Source organism: Ilyonectria robusta (genome assembly GCF_021365365.1).
Source record: "Ilyonectria robusta strain PMI_751 chromosome Unknown BGZ61scaffold_34, whole genome shotgun sequence".
Classification (NCBI taxonomy): Eukaryota; Fungi; Ascomycota; class Sordariomycetes; order Hypocreales; family Nectriaceae; genus Ilyonectria; species Ilyonectria robusta.
In genome coordinates this window covers 448,748-463,889 of record NW_025764468.1, presented here as the reverse complement: position 1 = coordinate 463,889, position 15,142 = coordinate 448,748, and the positions used below count along the sequence as shown (strand labels likewise).

At 55.0% G+C, this 15,142-nt stretch overlaps 4 protein-coding genes across 4 annotated transcripts; 1 reads left to right on the top strand and 3 right to left on the bottom strand.

Moving 5' to 3' along the window:
* BGZ61DRAFT_368518 (uncharacterized protein) lies at positions 1-969 on the bottom strand (the record flags this gene model as incomplete). Its single annotated transcript, XM_046241898.1, has 1 exon — positions 1-969. A coding segment is annotated over one exon (969 nt), but the record flags the coding sequence as incomplete, so codon positions are not given.
* A 4,396-nt stretch (positions 970-5,365) lies between these two features.
* Positions 5,366-6,253, bottom strand: BGZ61DRAFT_290763 (uncharacterized protein; the record flags this gene model as incomplete). The annotated part of the gene is made up of 4 exons (XM_046238572.1): positions 5,366-5,500; positions 5,549-5,679; positions 5,730-6,017; positions 6,070-6,253. Coding segments are annotated over 4 exons (738 nt in total), but the record flags the coding sequence as incomplete, so codon positions are not given.
* A 2,895-nt stretch (positions 6,254-9,148) lies between these two features.
* On the top strand, positions 9,149-10,203 carry BGZ61DRAFT_463390 (uncharacterized protein). The gene is made up of 3 exons (XM_046247397.1): positions 9,149-9,459; positions 9,516-9,907; positions 10,064-10,203. The coding sequence occupies exons 1-2, from the start codon at positions 9,280-9,282 to the stop codon at positions 9,879-9,881; spliced, it is 546 nt and encodes a 181-aa protein (XP_046096618.1). The 5' UTR covers positions 9,149-9,279; the 3' UTR covers positions 9,882-9,907; positions 10,064-10,203.
* A 1,809-nt stretch (positions 10,204-12,012) lies between these two features.
* Positions 12,013-14,165, bottom strand: BGZ61DRAFT_368195 (FAD binding domain-containing protein; the record flags this gene model as incomplete). Its single annotated transcript, XM_046241869.1, has 4 exons — positions 12,013-13,567; positions 13,624-13,861; positions 13,988-14,056; positions 14,132-14,165. 4 exons carry the CDS (start codon positions 14,163-14,165, stop codon positions 12,013-12,015), a joined length of 1,896 nt encoding a protein of 631 aa, XP_046096617.1.
* Between the last annotated feature and the right edge of the window lie 977 nt (positions 14,166-15,142).

Below are 15,142 nucleotides of genomic sequence, written 5' to 3'. Positions count from 1 at the left end.
TCATCGCATCTCCTCAGGTCGTACCGTTGCTCCGTAGAAACCGCCCCCATGATTGCCACCCAAGGCTGCGCAAGCCAGACAGACACCACCACCGTAGACACGAGTGTGTCTAATCCATCCCGCTCCCTCGCCGTCAAAGACCCCAATAATCTCTCCCTTGACGTTGATGTCGTTAGCCTCTGCCTGTGGTGGGGCCGGGGGCAGCAACGGGCTGGTGGGTGGGTAGGAACTGGGCGAGAATGTAAGATCGGCAGCATCCGATGCGGCAGCTGCGCCTGCTGGCGATGTCTGAGGGACGAGACCGCCGATGGGAAGTGTCTTCTTGTAGGAGCGACGGCGTGGCATGGGCGGCGATGACACATTCGAGCTGGGGGGCAGCTCAGACCCCGTGGTGGATGAGATGTAGTCAGGATTGGGCTGGCGCATGAAGCTGTCGCCGCCTGGTCGCGGATGGTCCTCAAAGGTGAAGACAGCCGTGCTCAGTTCGGGGGGCGTCAGAGGCGGTGCAGGAGGTGGATGCGACATGAGTGGTCTACGCATGGAGGAATCGCCCCCAGTGATGTCTGTGTTGTTGTTCGACGACCAATTCAGGCCAATGACTAGCCTTCCGCCCGTCGACTCTTCGTCTCTGGGGTCGCCATTGTTGGACGAGTCTTCCTGGGCAGCGGCCGTGGCAGGCGAGCGAGCCTTTTCGTCCATCGCCCAGACAAGTCTGATGTTGTGCGCTTGTTGTTGATACCGATGATGCGGCGGGATGGCGTCCGTTCTTGTGGGCACTGGCCTGCCAGCAGGGCCGCGAAGACGCTGCATCCATATACGGAGGCGCGCAAGGCAGAAACGGGCGATGAAGAGGGCAAAAATGCCGAGGCCAGTCTGGATTATGGCCAGCGCGGGCGCCAGCGAGTTGAAGTAGGTTGCTGAAGATGAAGAGGTGACGGGTGTAAGTTGCACGACGTCTCGATTTGTTACACACACACACACACAATTTATTTCGCCCGGTGGCTTATAACCAATAGGGCACTAGTTGCTATTGTACATATCCATTTCCCAAGCTTTGTCATGATCTCGTAAAAGCCCATACAGCGTCCATTTTCTGCTTTTGCCTCTTCGTTTTCCATCTCTCTGCCGGGTCTCGTGGGGTTTGTATTATTAGCAAGCTAACTTGAAGGCTATTCTCCAAGTGTTCAGAGTCCTATCTACGGCGGCTGAAGCGGTGCCTGCTGTCCATGGCACGAGGTGTTTGATGTAGGGTGGGTTAGTAAGAAAGGTTAGGTGAGGTTTTGCAATCTGTCTTCAACCTTGCGTGTTGTACAGTCGCCCTGTGGCTATCGCAAACCGTATAGTCGCGCGAACTGCTTCCATATTTGGCGCCCATTTTGCGTCGTCTGACGGTGACTTTCCTCCCAGGAAGAACGAGATATTTCCTCTTTGTGTCTCGGTGCACTGCAACATTTCAGCTCGGTGTGCCATCCATTTTCTGCATCGGAAGAGAAAATGCTCAACCGTCTCTGTCGCTTGTCCACATGCGCATTGTTGTGATGGTACTACTGTGATCCGAAAGAGGTATCCATTCAGTCTGGCCATGCCTGTCCTGAGCTGCGCCAGCACGCTGGCTTCTCTCCATGACAAGTCGTCGTATAGTTGTCGAGTGTGCTTGCCTGGTAGTGCAGCATCGACTCTCTTCGAAAACCTTCCGACGTTTTCCGGTAGGTGCTTGCTATGCTGGTTCAATCGAGCTATGTTGAGGGTCGTCGATCGCATTGTAGGAAATTTCAGGGCCGGGATGGCACCGTCTCGGGTTGCATCCCGCGCCTCCTTTTTTGCAGTCTTTAGGAGCTTGTGTTCAGCACTAGTGGGCATCCATATGACAGTTACCGCATTTCCGTTGGCCTTTAACGCCTCGATGGAGTCGTACACGCATCCAACATACTCTTGACCAGATTGCTGGTGAGGATTTCGCAGCGTAAGCACAGCAGCTTTGTTGCTCGTCAACAGTGCCACGCTTCGGTATCTCAGGTCAGGCAAGTGCCTCAATGCGTACGCCATTGCCGCTAGCTCCCCAGAAAACGGGTTCTGTTCCGTCCTCATGCCAAGTGTAAAGGAAAACCGCTCAAGCCTCGGCCCTCCTCGCACCGACACCGGGATCTCAATGATCCCGCCGACTCCTACTACCCCATTCCGCGCTGAGCAGCTCACTGCGACGCGTACTGCCCAGCCCAGATCTGCTTGTGTCGTCTCTATCTCGTCCTTGTCGACCACAATGGTTTGTACCCGTTTTGCCCAGGGTGCCAATGTGAACGGATTGATCGTTTCTAGTTCCTCCACTGGTATCTCATTGAGTGCCGCTGCCATCTCGTAAAATGGCGAGCGGTTGTATCTTCTGAACTTTCGGATACGGGATGTAGCGTTACGAAGTGGGTTGGTTGTTGGCAGAGTGTGGAGGTTAGTCCACATCTTGATCGCCCGCCTCCAGAAACGTTCCTGTGCGCTGGCGATATGTGCCTCAGCTTCTGCTACGCTTATTGCCACTGTGAGAAACGTTCCCACGATTGCTTGTGCCCCAATCCTTTGGACTCGGTTGATGGGACTGGCCCTTCTATACCTGCACGCGTGCATCCAGACGTTCGAGGCGTAATCTACTACTGGGGCAACCATGGCTGTAAACAGTTGTCTTGCTGTCGCTGGGGTGAGACCCCTGAGCCGTTGTAATTCCATGGCCGCTTCCAAGCCCTTGGTCGCTGCTCGTGCAATATGTTCTTTGTACTTCAAGCCGGGGTCCATAATCATTCCGAGAACCATGGTGAGGAACTGGCTCTGGCTAGTAGTATAAAGTCAAATTTGGCGCCGTCGCCATCGGCCTTGGGCCACTCTACTTTCTGGGCGAGGCGGTACTTCCGCCGGGTTGATGCCCGCCCTCCGCGACCTGACCCTCGTATGGGAGGGCGGAGCCAAGAAGGTCAAGGTCAAAGAAGGCTGGCCTTGGCTGCACAGGGTTGTCGTTTGTCGGGGAGCTGTGAGATCCCTGGGTTCTGGAAAATGCCAATGAATGGACGCAGAACCGATGTGGATAAAGCCGAGCGGCGAATAGTGAGCGACCGTCTTCTCCCAATTATACAAGTGACTCTTGAAATAAAAAGACCATGAAATGTGTTGTAGATGAATGATGTGGTTGATTTCGAAAGAGAAACAATCCTCGCGCGACAGGTAATCGATATTAATGCCTTTTATTTCGGGTTGGCGGCGAGTCCCGACTTACATCAGAAGACAGGTCGTCAGTTTCGGTTACAGAAACACAGGCATCAGGGCGAGTTTCCTGCCATGGATGAGTTTGCTCGGCGCTGGTTGTTTCCCAAGTATCACTGTGGAAAGATATTCGTCGATTGATTGATCAGGCGGATGCGATTTGGGGGGGGGGGGGGGCGGATACGAGAATTAATTAGGGGGCATGGAACTTATATGGTTATAGCAAACTGAGACTTTGCTCCTCAAGAATCCGGACCCGAGAGAATCCGAACGAAGGGGGGCGTGATGGATGACGCATCATGTCTGTCTAGTCTTCTGCTAGAAGATCTTGATCCCTGTTTTCAGCCCGCATAGGCAGGAAGCGAGGGAAGTTACAACTACGGAGGACCATTTCAAAAGTTTTGTCCTGCCAAGACGCTACGATATGAAGGCAACCAATCAATGCAAGTCCAAGTACATTAAGTACTTCTCTCCTCACACAAGCCCTGGAGGCTCAAGGATTATAGAACGCCATCAATCACTATCCTTAGCAGCTAGTACCCATTACCCCCTGTAGCAATAGGGGGCGTAGCGGATAATTTAAGAACAGTAGCTTACCCTCCTTGTACCTTAGGTAACTTACAAGGATAAAGGGATATAGCGTCTTTAGCGTGGGACAAAACTTTTGAAATGGACAACCGTAGTCGCGAGCATTTCAGCTGAGGTGCCTACTGTGGCGACGCCAAGAGTCAGGCAAAACCCTGTCGGAGCTTGTTCATCGACAGGGGCGCAATAATCTAATGTCCCACCCAGCCAAATGGTATGAAACCGGCCCCCCACCCTCAAAATGAACAGTTTTTAGTGGCTGACTGCGTGGTAAAGATGACCAGGTGTTCCGCCTTGAGTTTCCGCCTGTTAAAGAGGCTAGGGGTCACCCGAGCGCCCATAAATAGAGCGCCCTCCCTGCCCGGCCCCCCCCAAGGTATTGGCAATGTGCTTTGGAACATGAATGGGCTTCCTTCATTGCCACAGAAACGTGACAGAGAGATACATCCACGCTCGGGCCTGGACACACGATCTCATTGGCTCATGACGAGACACCAAAGCCTCAGCCGACCTAAATGACTCGTACTAAGTAAGGCTTTCTGACACGTCACAACGCTGGGACCCTCGCTTGCGACCCCGTGGCCCTCAGGGAGCATTAATTTAGACTCCACAGAGCTAGCATCAGCTGTTTCTGTCCCGAGTCGCAACTGGGTGCGTGCCACAAGCAGCATTTCCAAGTCCAGTAGCTCAGGTTCTGGTCACGACATGCGGATGAAGGACCTAGACAGGCTGCCTCTCATGTTGGGAAGCCGACGCCATGGACGTCGACGTCAAAAGACCCACTGGGGGGGATGTTACCCGAGAGTGTGGGGCAAGCCCTAAAAGCTTGTACTCGAGTAAACTCTTGAAAATGTTTCCTCGAAACTGAGGGGCAACCCCAAACACAGAGGTTTAGGCTCCAACCCCACATTGTCCCTCAAACTCTTAAATGGATTGAGACTCGAGAATTATCATCACCAATTGACTGGAAACAAGTTTGCTGGCGTTAAGATATAGGAGCACGAATGGATTTTTCAGCTTTGAGAAAGGTTGATGCTCGCCGAAATGCACCATTACCTGAGGCTTTCGCCACTCAACATCGTTGCCCATGCCGCGTATACAGCACCTGGTGTACCAGGAGCTGCACCCTTGTCGCGCCATCAATCTGATATTGGAAAAGTCATCTCATGGGGCCGTTGCAGCCTGGGCATTGAACCTCGGCTAAGAATGTAGACCGAGGTCCTTCCTTCCCCGAGTTTTTAATCTCCACCACGATCGTTCCATCATCTAACTTCAGCATCGCCTCGAACGGACTGGGTAGGGTCCTGTAAGGATTAGGTTCCCGCGCTACCGTCTCGGTCTGCTTGTCCTCACGCCGGGGCTCTAGCAACTGTGCCAATAATCGGGATACGATAGCTTCTAAGATATCCATACCCTTTGACATCATGGCAAGTGTCTCCTGGCCATCCGTCTCCGCATCGGAGCAACTGAGGCCGCCCTGGCAATTACTTCCGTCGGCTCGCGTCCATTTCACAGGGAGGGTGCCCTCACCGTCCTGTAGTCTATTTCGAAGCCGTTCAAGAGTGCCCCATATGAGGCACCATTCATGAAACCACATGCCGCATGTTGAGCAGCCGATTGTGCGTCGGTGTGGGTTAGCAGGGAGCTCGCATCTACAAATTGGTTCGGCAGACTATGTGGATTAGTGGTGAGCGGATATAGTTTGCTTAGAAAGACACACCGTGAGTTGCTTCTGATGACAGTCAAATCTCTGTCGCCAAAAGAAATCTGAATTGAGCTCGTCATCTGAGGATTCCATCCATTGCTTCACGGATGCAGGCCCCTCGACGCACAGTACATCGACGACATCCACTAGATTGTGTCACTAACTCATGTTGGAGCATTTATTTGGCATCACTCACTGTGGTTGGATGCTATAAGCTCATTGCGACCGTGGTATGGCTGGCGTCCTCGGATGGATTTCTTGCCGTTGAACGTACCTGGCGGCAGTTCATCTGGCCAGTACATCCAGTAAACCCGAGCAAACACCTTATTCTCATCAGCAGCTCTAATTTCTAGGATGTAGGCGATCCAGAAGTGACTCGATTCGCCGGTCGTCTGTTTCGAGTCTCGTGCATTATTCGCTCCCTTCAGAGTCGCTTCGTTGGCCACCAGAACGAAGTCTCCGCGCTCGAATTTCTTGTCCTTCACTACAACAAATTGTCAGTGCCTTGATAAAGGGAGTGGTCTGCGTGGTCGTACGGATGAAGCTATTGTATCGGCTCATTTTGTCCCATTGTTGGTGGGGTTCAACTGTGTAGTAGTCGATCAACTCGTCTTGCGCTAGAGTTCCCGAAAGTGAAAAAGGGCTTTGCTGAGCCTTCGCCTTCAGTGTTCCAGCAGGAGAACGCTTGCGCTTGCGCTGGCGGTGACCATTTGTCTCTTGGGATGGCGATCCCACCAAGCCATTGGCGACGTGCCACTTTCCCTGGATACCGGCCGCCATGACGCCAGCTGGAGTTGGACAATGATGGAAGAAGATCCAAACACGCAGACAGTTGGGGACAAAGTCAGCATAAGAAGGTAGTCCGTGCCCGATATGACGTCCAATCAGCAGAAAGGACCCCTAAGGCAAACTGAACTTCAGTGCCAGTATTGAAAGGACCCAGGGACGTTCTGGAACTGTGAAGCACGGCTTGGAATTTCGTAATGGCGGAAATTGCATGGATTCCACGTTTGTCATTCCACATTTTTGTCGCGACTCGCCACGCACAATCACGCGCGTACATGAGTCTGGCCCCGCCTCTATCACAGCACAGACCACCACAGCGCTCCTGATACAGATTAGTGCGGACCATTAAGAGGACTATTGGTTCAGTGTACGTCTCTCGGACTACCGGTACTCTATTGTATTGTATTGCAGGCCTCTCGGACCACACTGATGGTCCAGTGTAACTCGACCAGACTGACCAGTAGTCCAGTCCGAGGGTCGCAGACTAACAGTCTCACTATTAGTGCGCCCAAGACTCAACGTGCGTCAGGCAATGTCTTTCCAAGTTTGTAGCCCGCTGCAGAGTACCCAGCCAAGAACTACGCGATCCAACGCGTCGGACGCGTCAAAAGCGCGTGGCGAAATTTCCAAAATGGTGCTAAGATATGTTTGCGGGTACAGTTTTTGCACTGCGTTGATCTATTGTAACTTACTTAAGTATCGTGCACCTGAAAGCATCGTCCTTGTGATGGGCTGACCCTGGGTTTGTTCAACGAAAGGGTGCGGGTAGATTGGTCTACCTAAGACTAAGGAGCAGGAAAGGGGAAGGAGCTAAGCTAAGGGCAAGGATGCGAACCACTCAACGTACTTCAATATATTGAATGGAGATAATCAACGTCAATTCAACTCAATCAATATTGAGATTTGATTATGTAATACGTCAATCCATTTTGATATGAGTTTTGCTAGCCGGGCAGCCAGTTGACACTGCCCGGCTAGCAAAACTCTTTCGATATGACCTCGGATTTATATCAACTCTACCCCCTGCAAAGTGGGGCGAAAAAACTAACTCTACTACAGTTGATAAAAGCATTAATACGTATGGTATCGGGTGATTGACTTCATTAACACACCCTTTCTCTTAAGGTTATTACTAAGAACGCAACAGGCCAATGGCGACGCTGAAACAGCAGCTCATTCAGACCAACCCAGACCGACCCAGACCACCCACACAGACCGACTGGTCCGGTCTGTCTGTTAGCCACACTGTGTGTGCGTGCGTGAAGGAAAAAAAAAAAAGAGAAAAAAAAGAGAAAAAAAAGAAAAGAAGAGGGGACGAGGAGTCCCCAGAGCGCAGAAGTCGCCGCGTGTGCGCAGACCTGGGTGCGACGATACTGCGCACGTCGCCTGAGTGCGGCCGCATGCTTAATGGAAGGGAATTGCCACTTGCAGCGCCACTTTCACTGCCACGTTTGGTTACTCGCGTCTGGTCACGGGTAGTAGTTGCCTGCACGAGCCATAACTTTTGTTTGCCACTACTCCCCTTCCGGGATCCCAGACGTTAGTGACACTCCTCAGGTAGCTCATTGGTAGCGCATCAACCTCTGGAGACCAAGGACCAAGAAAGGTGGTGCGGGCAGCAAGCCCAACGGGTGGGCGGGGGGGTTGGGGTGGACCACGGTTTCTCTGCGTGGCCGCCACGTGACGCTGTGCATGGAGCATCGAATGTGGCTGCCGAAAGCAGTCTTGGGTGTGGGTGCAATCCCTAGAGCCACGTGCCTCCAAAGGGAGGGAAGCCTGCAAGCGTGTGCCACACATTCACCCATCCATGGTGGGAATGGGAATGAGAAGAGAAAGGAGAATGCTCTCGACGACGGCCAGTTGCATTGTTCCCTCACTTCACTCAGCTCTGCCCCCGGAGCACATGACCTGGGCCGTGTCGACCTCGTCCTGGCTATCCGTCGACGGCCTGATGTACCCTTCGTTCCGTGCGTCCATCCATCCATCTGTCTGTCCGTGGTTGATAATACGGCGGAGTCGTTTGCTCTCCCTTCCACTAACCTCTTGGAGACAGCAACGACATCCAACAACTGCCGTTGTCATCGTCGTCGTCAACACTAACTCTCCTCACTCACTCACTCACTCCGTTATGGGCTCTTCCTCTTCCAGACCGCTCGCCCCCTCGCTCGCCCTCCCTACCGCCCCCCCCGGATCAGCAGCGATGCACTCGTTTCTGCCCTGCGAGTCTGAGTGGCTCCCGCCCGTGAACCCTCGGCGCCCTTTTGTACCCAAATCAGTGACCTACCTTAGTGCAGGCAGCCCAGCAAGCGGCTTGAGGGCCCCGGCGTGGGCTGCCGGAAGCGGTTGTACGTACCTCTATACCTCGTCTCTACTAGGGCACTGGACTTGTCGACTCCGTCGTCATTTCATGAACAAAGGCGCAAAATCGGCCCCTTTCCATGACCTGCCATTTTTTTTCTTGTTTTTTTACACGTGGTTCACTCCAGGGGTCCCGTCTTGTCGGAATCAGTGCCGGCCTTAAACATGTTTCTGATGAGTAGCATTATTCTCACTCGCCCCTCTTCCCCTCCCCACCCTGTGAGCCAGCACACAGGGACCCGAAGATCTGAACCGCCTGGTGATCCAGCCCAAGCCAGCCAGGGTCCTTGAGGTGGGCTACGTCGAGTGGACGAAGGAAGCACGAAGTACCTGATGCGGCTGGTGGCAGTCCACCCACTCCACTGGCTCACCAAATAGCTCGTCTCAGCACCTACCCAACATGGGTGTTCCTGCATCACCTCCTTCTCCTCAAGTGAGGGCGCCTATCTCCAGGCCCCGTCTTGAGGTGGCCTTTGTCTTGGTCTTGTCTACCTTTACCTATCTCTTTGCGTCCGTCCCGCTTCCACTCGCTCGTCCATCTTATTTGAACCTCCCGGCGACCGTCATCAAAATTCCCCCCTGACCTTTCTCGTTCCCGTTAGATGGCCACACTGTCGCATCCTCCTCAGCCCACGGTTCACCAGACTGCGTCTCCCTCTAATACCCTCGAGCAGCCCTCCACTCACTCCCGCTCCTCACTCTCGGAACGGTCCTATCCAGGCGCTGTCACCGCTGCTGCAGTTGCTGTTGCCGCCATCCCGGCTCCTCCCGCCCAAGCCCGCGTCTACACCCACCGCCATACCGGCTCCGTCTCGAGACTCAACCAGGGTTCGTCGAGCGGCATCCTCGCCCTGGCCGTGACCGCCTTGGACAGGACTCAGAGCGCCATCGCCACCGTCTCGGAGCCCGCGATCCGCGCCCGGCACTCCAACGGTACCCTCTCGAGACCCTCCCTCCTCCCCAGCTCGACGCCCGCCTCAGAGCCCTCCAGCCCGGACCAGAACCACCGGCTCAGGAGTGCCTCGAGCCAGTCCCTGTCGTCCAACGTCAACCTGGACAGCGTTGTCGCTACCCAAGCTGCTTTGGCGAACCACCCGCCTCCCCAGCCCTACACGCCAACAGACCCCAACCAACCTACCTCCCATCAAGTCTCCCGTCACGGCAAACAAGATGCACCAAACATCCTCGCGCTTGCTGCGCATGACGGATGACGACCGGCCGTTCACGAGGGTATGTCCGATGGTTCTACCACTTCCACCTACCTAACCGTGTTTCGTGCGCCGATGTGCGGCGTTCCGCGCGAGGCATGCGACAACCCCCGTTCTGAAACGCCCCCTCCCGAACCCCTTTTCGCCAGAGCATTGGCTGACTTTGGTTGTACGATAGGACTTCAAGGATCTCTTCTCCACCCTCGTCGTCAGTCTCTTGCCGCTCTCGGCCCACCGCGTCCGATTGACCAAGTTCGAGTACACGTTCCTCTCCGAGGATGCCATCAACAACTTCGGATCTCTCAAGTTCTCCCAGTCGAATCGCATACCAGATCCCGAAGACCCCTCCCGCATCGTCACCACCATCACAACCACCACCTTCTCCATGGCCAAGGACATGGCCCGGTCCATCTGCCAACGCTTCGTCGAGGCCCGTTTCATTGAATCGGCCGACGGCAAGTATCAGCAAATGTACAACATGAAGGGATCGGTCTGGCAGCTGACGCCTAAGGGAATCACAGTGCTGGACAGGTTCTGCTCGAGGAATGGTATTCAGCAGAAGCAGGTGTCGGAACTGGTCAACCTGGGCGCAACCCAGCTCGTCCTACTGGAGAGGGACTCCCAGAGCGATAAGCTCCCCCATGACCAGGGCACCCTCGAGGTCATTTTCCGCCGGTTCGCGGGTGCTGACGGCCGGAACACCAAGGCGACCGTCAATGCAGCTGATTCGGACTCGTTGCACGATTACAAGGATGGTCTCACCGGTGTCAAGATGGCAGCCGAGCGCAAGGTCAACGGCAAGACGTATCGAGATACCTTCACTGGCAAGGCAACCACCGACTGGTTGATGGACTGCTCTACGATTGTTGACAAGCGAGAAACCGTCGAGATCGCCACCCTCTTTGTCGATTACGATCTGATGGAGCCCGTCGCTCAAGACCGAGCCTACATGTCCCAGAACCCGGGCTGCAACGTGTTCCAGCCCACCAAGTATGCCATCTATCAGATTTCCCAGCGGGGCAAGGATCTCGTCAACGGTTCTGCCCCGAGGGGACGGGCGTCGGAGAGTGAGGGCGGTGCGGCCTCTCAGCGGAATGGCATCACCAGGGACTCCAACACCCAGCGGCTCGACAAGATCCTCAACGATCCTGCGCTCCGTCTTCTCTTCCGGGAGAACCTGCGCGACACACACTGCGAGGAGAACCTGTCCTTCTACCAAGACGCCGACGAGTTCGTCCGCAACTGCAAGGCCGTCACGCGCGTGGCCCAAGAGAACCCCAACAGCACCTCGTTGGACGGTGTCAAGGAGATGATGGCGCAGGCGTATGGAATCTACAACGCTTTCCTGGCCCCCGGATCCCCGTGCGAGCTCAACATCGACCACCAGCTCCGCAACAACCTTGCCACTCGGATGACCAAGGCCGTTGGCCAGGACGTGGCTATGATCGACACCCTCCGGGAAGTGACGTCCCTCTTCGAGGACGCCCAAGACGTGGTCTTTAAGCTGATGGCTAGTGTGAGTTTCGCTAACCCCCCAAGCTTCGGCAAGGCCGACGGGCGCTGACGCACAGCAGGATTCCGTGCCAAAATTCCTTCACAGGCGCAAGTACAAGCAGCAACTGCGGAATTATGAGTTCGACCTCGGCGGACGAAGCCCTGTGCGAAGCCAGAGCCTGTCCGACCGAAAGTGACCTTTCGACGCCGAATGCCGACGTCGCCAACAAGCGTAACGGGCCGGGCATCCTGTAACTCGAATCGTCCACCCACACCGTATGCCTCATTTCACGAGTCATTTGCATACAATCAACGATTGCGCAGCTGCGGCAGAAAAGGGTGTTGCCTGACCGGGTAGGGAACTACTCAAACCTGCCTGTTGCTATAACATGAGCATGAACAATGAGTTCTTTCGCGTCTTGATGAATCAAATCATGAATCCTTGAAATCTAAAATTTCAAAGTAGATTGCAACAAAGCTGCATGCATCCCGCCCTATCAATACAAGATCCTTGACGCCCGAATGTCATAGCCCCTTTTCAGCATGAGCTACAGACTCTCGCACAATACTTGAGTCATCACGGCTTCTTCCTTGCCGCGTCACCATCGTTACACCAAACAGTCACCTCTCCATCTAAGGCTTCAGAGTAACTTCCTGGCCCTTGACTCGGCCAATGACCTGCTGGGACGCGTACTTGGGGATGACCTCGTCGTCGTGCAGCATCTCAAACTCCTCGGTGGCATCGCGACCCATAAAGTTCAGGATAGCCTGGACACCGCCGGGGTGCTCCTCGAGCCAGCCCCTGAGGTCCATCACGACACCCTTCACGACAACCCAGAGGTTGTCCTTGGTGTTGTGTTTGGCAATCTCCTCCATGGTGAACTCCTTCTCAGGGACCTTGAAAGACTTGGGGTCGTTGGGCTTGGCCGCCTTGGCGCCGTCCTCCTTGGTGGGGCTGGGGCCGGCAGCAGCGGTGGCCTGCTCGGCGACGACCGAGGGAGAACCGGAGCCCGAACCAGAGGCAGAACCGGTGTTGACCCACTGGACGGTCACCTGGTTGGGGACCGAAGGGTCGAGGTGCAGGGAGATCTGGCCAACACGCTGGGCGGCGCCGGTGCTGCCCTGGAGAGCCTGTCGGAACAGGTAGTTGCTAGCGGTGTCACCAGCGACACGGCCGTAGACGACACAGCCGAGCAGCGATGAACCACCCAAACGGTTGGCACCGTGCACACCACCGGTCAACTCACCGCAAGCGTAGAGACCCTCGAAGGGCTTCTTCTCTTGGTTGAGGACCTCGGCCTTGTCGTTGATCTCAATACCACCCATGGTGAAGTGCAGGACGGGCTCCATGAGGGCGACGTGGAAGTCGTCGTCGATGTCGAGGGGCATGTTGTGGAAGAAGTTCTTGCCCCAGGGGTCCTTCTGCTTGCCCTCGGCAATAGCGTTGTAGGTGGTAAAGGTCTTCTGGAGGTGGTCGGGAGTGCAGCCAATCTCCTTGGCAAGCTCCTTACCGGTCATCTTCTTCATGAGGCCACGGCCGGAATAGTGGCGGGTGTGGAAGTCAAGGACCTTGGAAGCCTTGGAGTTGAGCACAAGTCGGATGGGGAACTTGTTCTTGTCCTTCTCCTTCCACATCATGCCGGAGACGTAGTCACGGTGGCCGAGCTCGTCGCAGAATCGGTCACCATCGGCGTTGAGGAGCAGACCGCCTTCACCACGGAGAGCCTCAGCAGCGAGGAACTTCCACTTGGAGCTGGGTTCCTTGGGGTCAATGAGACCGGTAGGGTGGACCTGGACCTTGTCTAGGTCGATGCCGTTACCGCCGATGGCCATGACCATCTTCTGGCCGTCACCGGTGGCATGGGTGCCGTTGGTAGTGGCGAGTTCGTAGGTATCAGGGCGGTGCTTCTTGAGGAGGGAGGAGTCGGAGAAGTCGGCAGCGTAACCACCGGTGGCGAGGACGACGGGGCCGTCAATGGAGATGGTCTCGCCGTTGTACTCGTACTTGACACCGGTAACCTTGTTGCCGTCCTTGTTAAGCTCGGTGACACGGGCCTTCTTGACAATCTCGACGCGCGCGGGCTCGTTCTCGGCAAGCTCCTCGAGGCGCTGCATCAGGGCGTAGGTGATGGCCATACCGGGGAACTTGGCGTCGTGTCCTCGGTGGGTTCGGGGCTGGGAGTGACCACTGTAATTGTCAGTCTCTTGTTCTCGGATGCATTCGCGCATGGCAGCGCCACTTACGCCAGACGCGAGACGAGAGTAAGGTCGAGGTTGAACTCATCCTGAAGCCACTCGACGGCAGCGGCGGACTTGTAGGTGAGGACCTTGATCAGGTCGGGACGGGCCTTGTCACGAGCCGACTTGAGGGTATCGTCGTAGAACTGCTTGACGCTGTCGGGAATGCCATTCTCGACCTGTGTCCGGGTGAGGGCACCGTTGATACCAGAAGTGGCCTTGGTAGAGTTGCCGCCGAAGAAGCCTGTGCGTGTAGGAAGCACATGTCAGCGGGATGTCACACGCCAAAGTGGGTGCAAGCGCCAAGTGAGATACTGAGCGTTGGACGGAGCGGGCTGAGACCGTAGGCGCTCAGAATGCGCCGACTTACCCTGCTTGTCAAGGACAACGACGTTACCACCAGCCAGGTAAATGGTGTGCGCAGCAGACAGACCAGAAACTGATGATGAACGTTAGCCAAAAGGATTGACAAAGTTGTTATTTGCGACTTCAAAGTGAACGAGTGACAACTTACGGCCGCCGCCCACGACAATCACTCGAGGAGCCATTGTTGTGTGTGTATGTGTCTGTTGGTGGTGGTGGGAGGAGATGACGTGATGAAGGGGGAAGAGAGAGACAGGATAGAGATGATGAAGAGAGAAGGAAGAGATTCCCACGTCAACAGGAGAAAGGATGAAGATGGGGAAATAAAAAGAAGTCAAAAGGTTGGAGGAGGATCAAAGCCGTGTCTTAAGTCCCCGGGTGCGAGCCGAGGTCGAGCGATGGGGGAAAGCGCAAGTGCGTGAGCGTGAGCAGGTGCGACAGCTGGGAAGGCGCGGGTCACCCTCGAGTTTATGGGGAAACAGCGTCAACGACCAGGGGGTACGGCCGGATCGGAGGACTTGAAGTAGAGGTACGGTAGAAACTAGAGTGTCGTTGTAGAATCACGCATGTGAAAATGCAAGATCAGTCAGCATCTCACAGACTTGGGAGTTTGCGGAGATGAGATCATCGGTTGATTGCCAACATAAGCGAAGCGCTGAGTCGATGCTCTGGACAAATGGACGACCTCAAGTGGCGGAGGCTCAGTCTTGGGTTTTGGGGTCAGATGATCCACGTGCAGAATCTGGGGAAAAGTCGCTGCAGGGTTTGCCGGCTTGAGCTGGAGAACAGTGAGATTATGGGACACTTTCACGTGCTTTTCATGTCGAGATGCAAAGTTTCAAGTGCCTCAGATGATCAACTGTCGCAAGCCTCACGGGCGGGACGAGGGCGTGGCAGGCTCCTGGGCGTTTGGGATTTCGACGACGGCCAATGTTATCAAATAAACGAGGGTGCTATTTCTATTGCGCGGCAAGGGGCATTTAGTAAAACGGCGATCAACCCATCAGGCGCTGACTTATGGTGCCAAATTGACATTCGACTGCCTCTTGATATCCTCAGCTGGTATACTCTGTATTGGGTCTGGGATTGGCCGACAGCACCGACTGATGCCATTCCCAGGGGGGAGATGGAGATTTATACTAGTTGCATGGATATCGAGGTG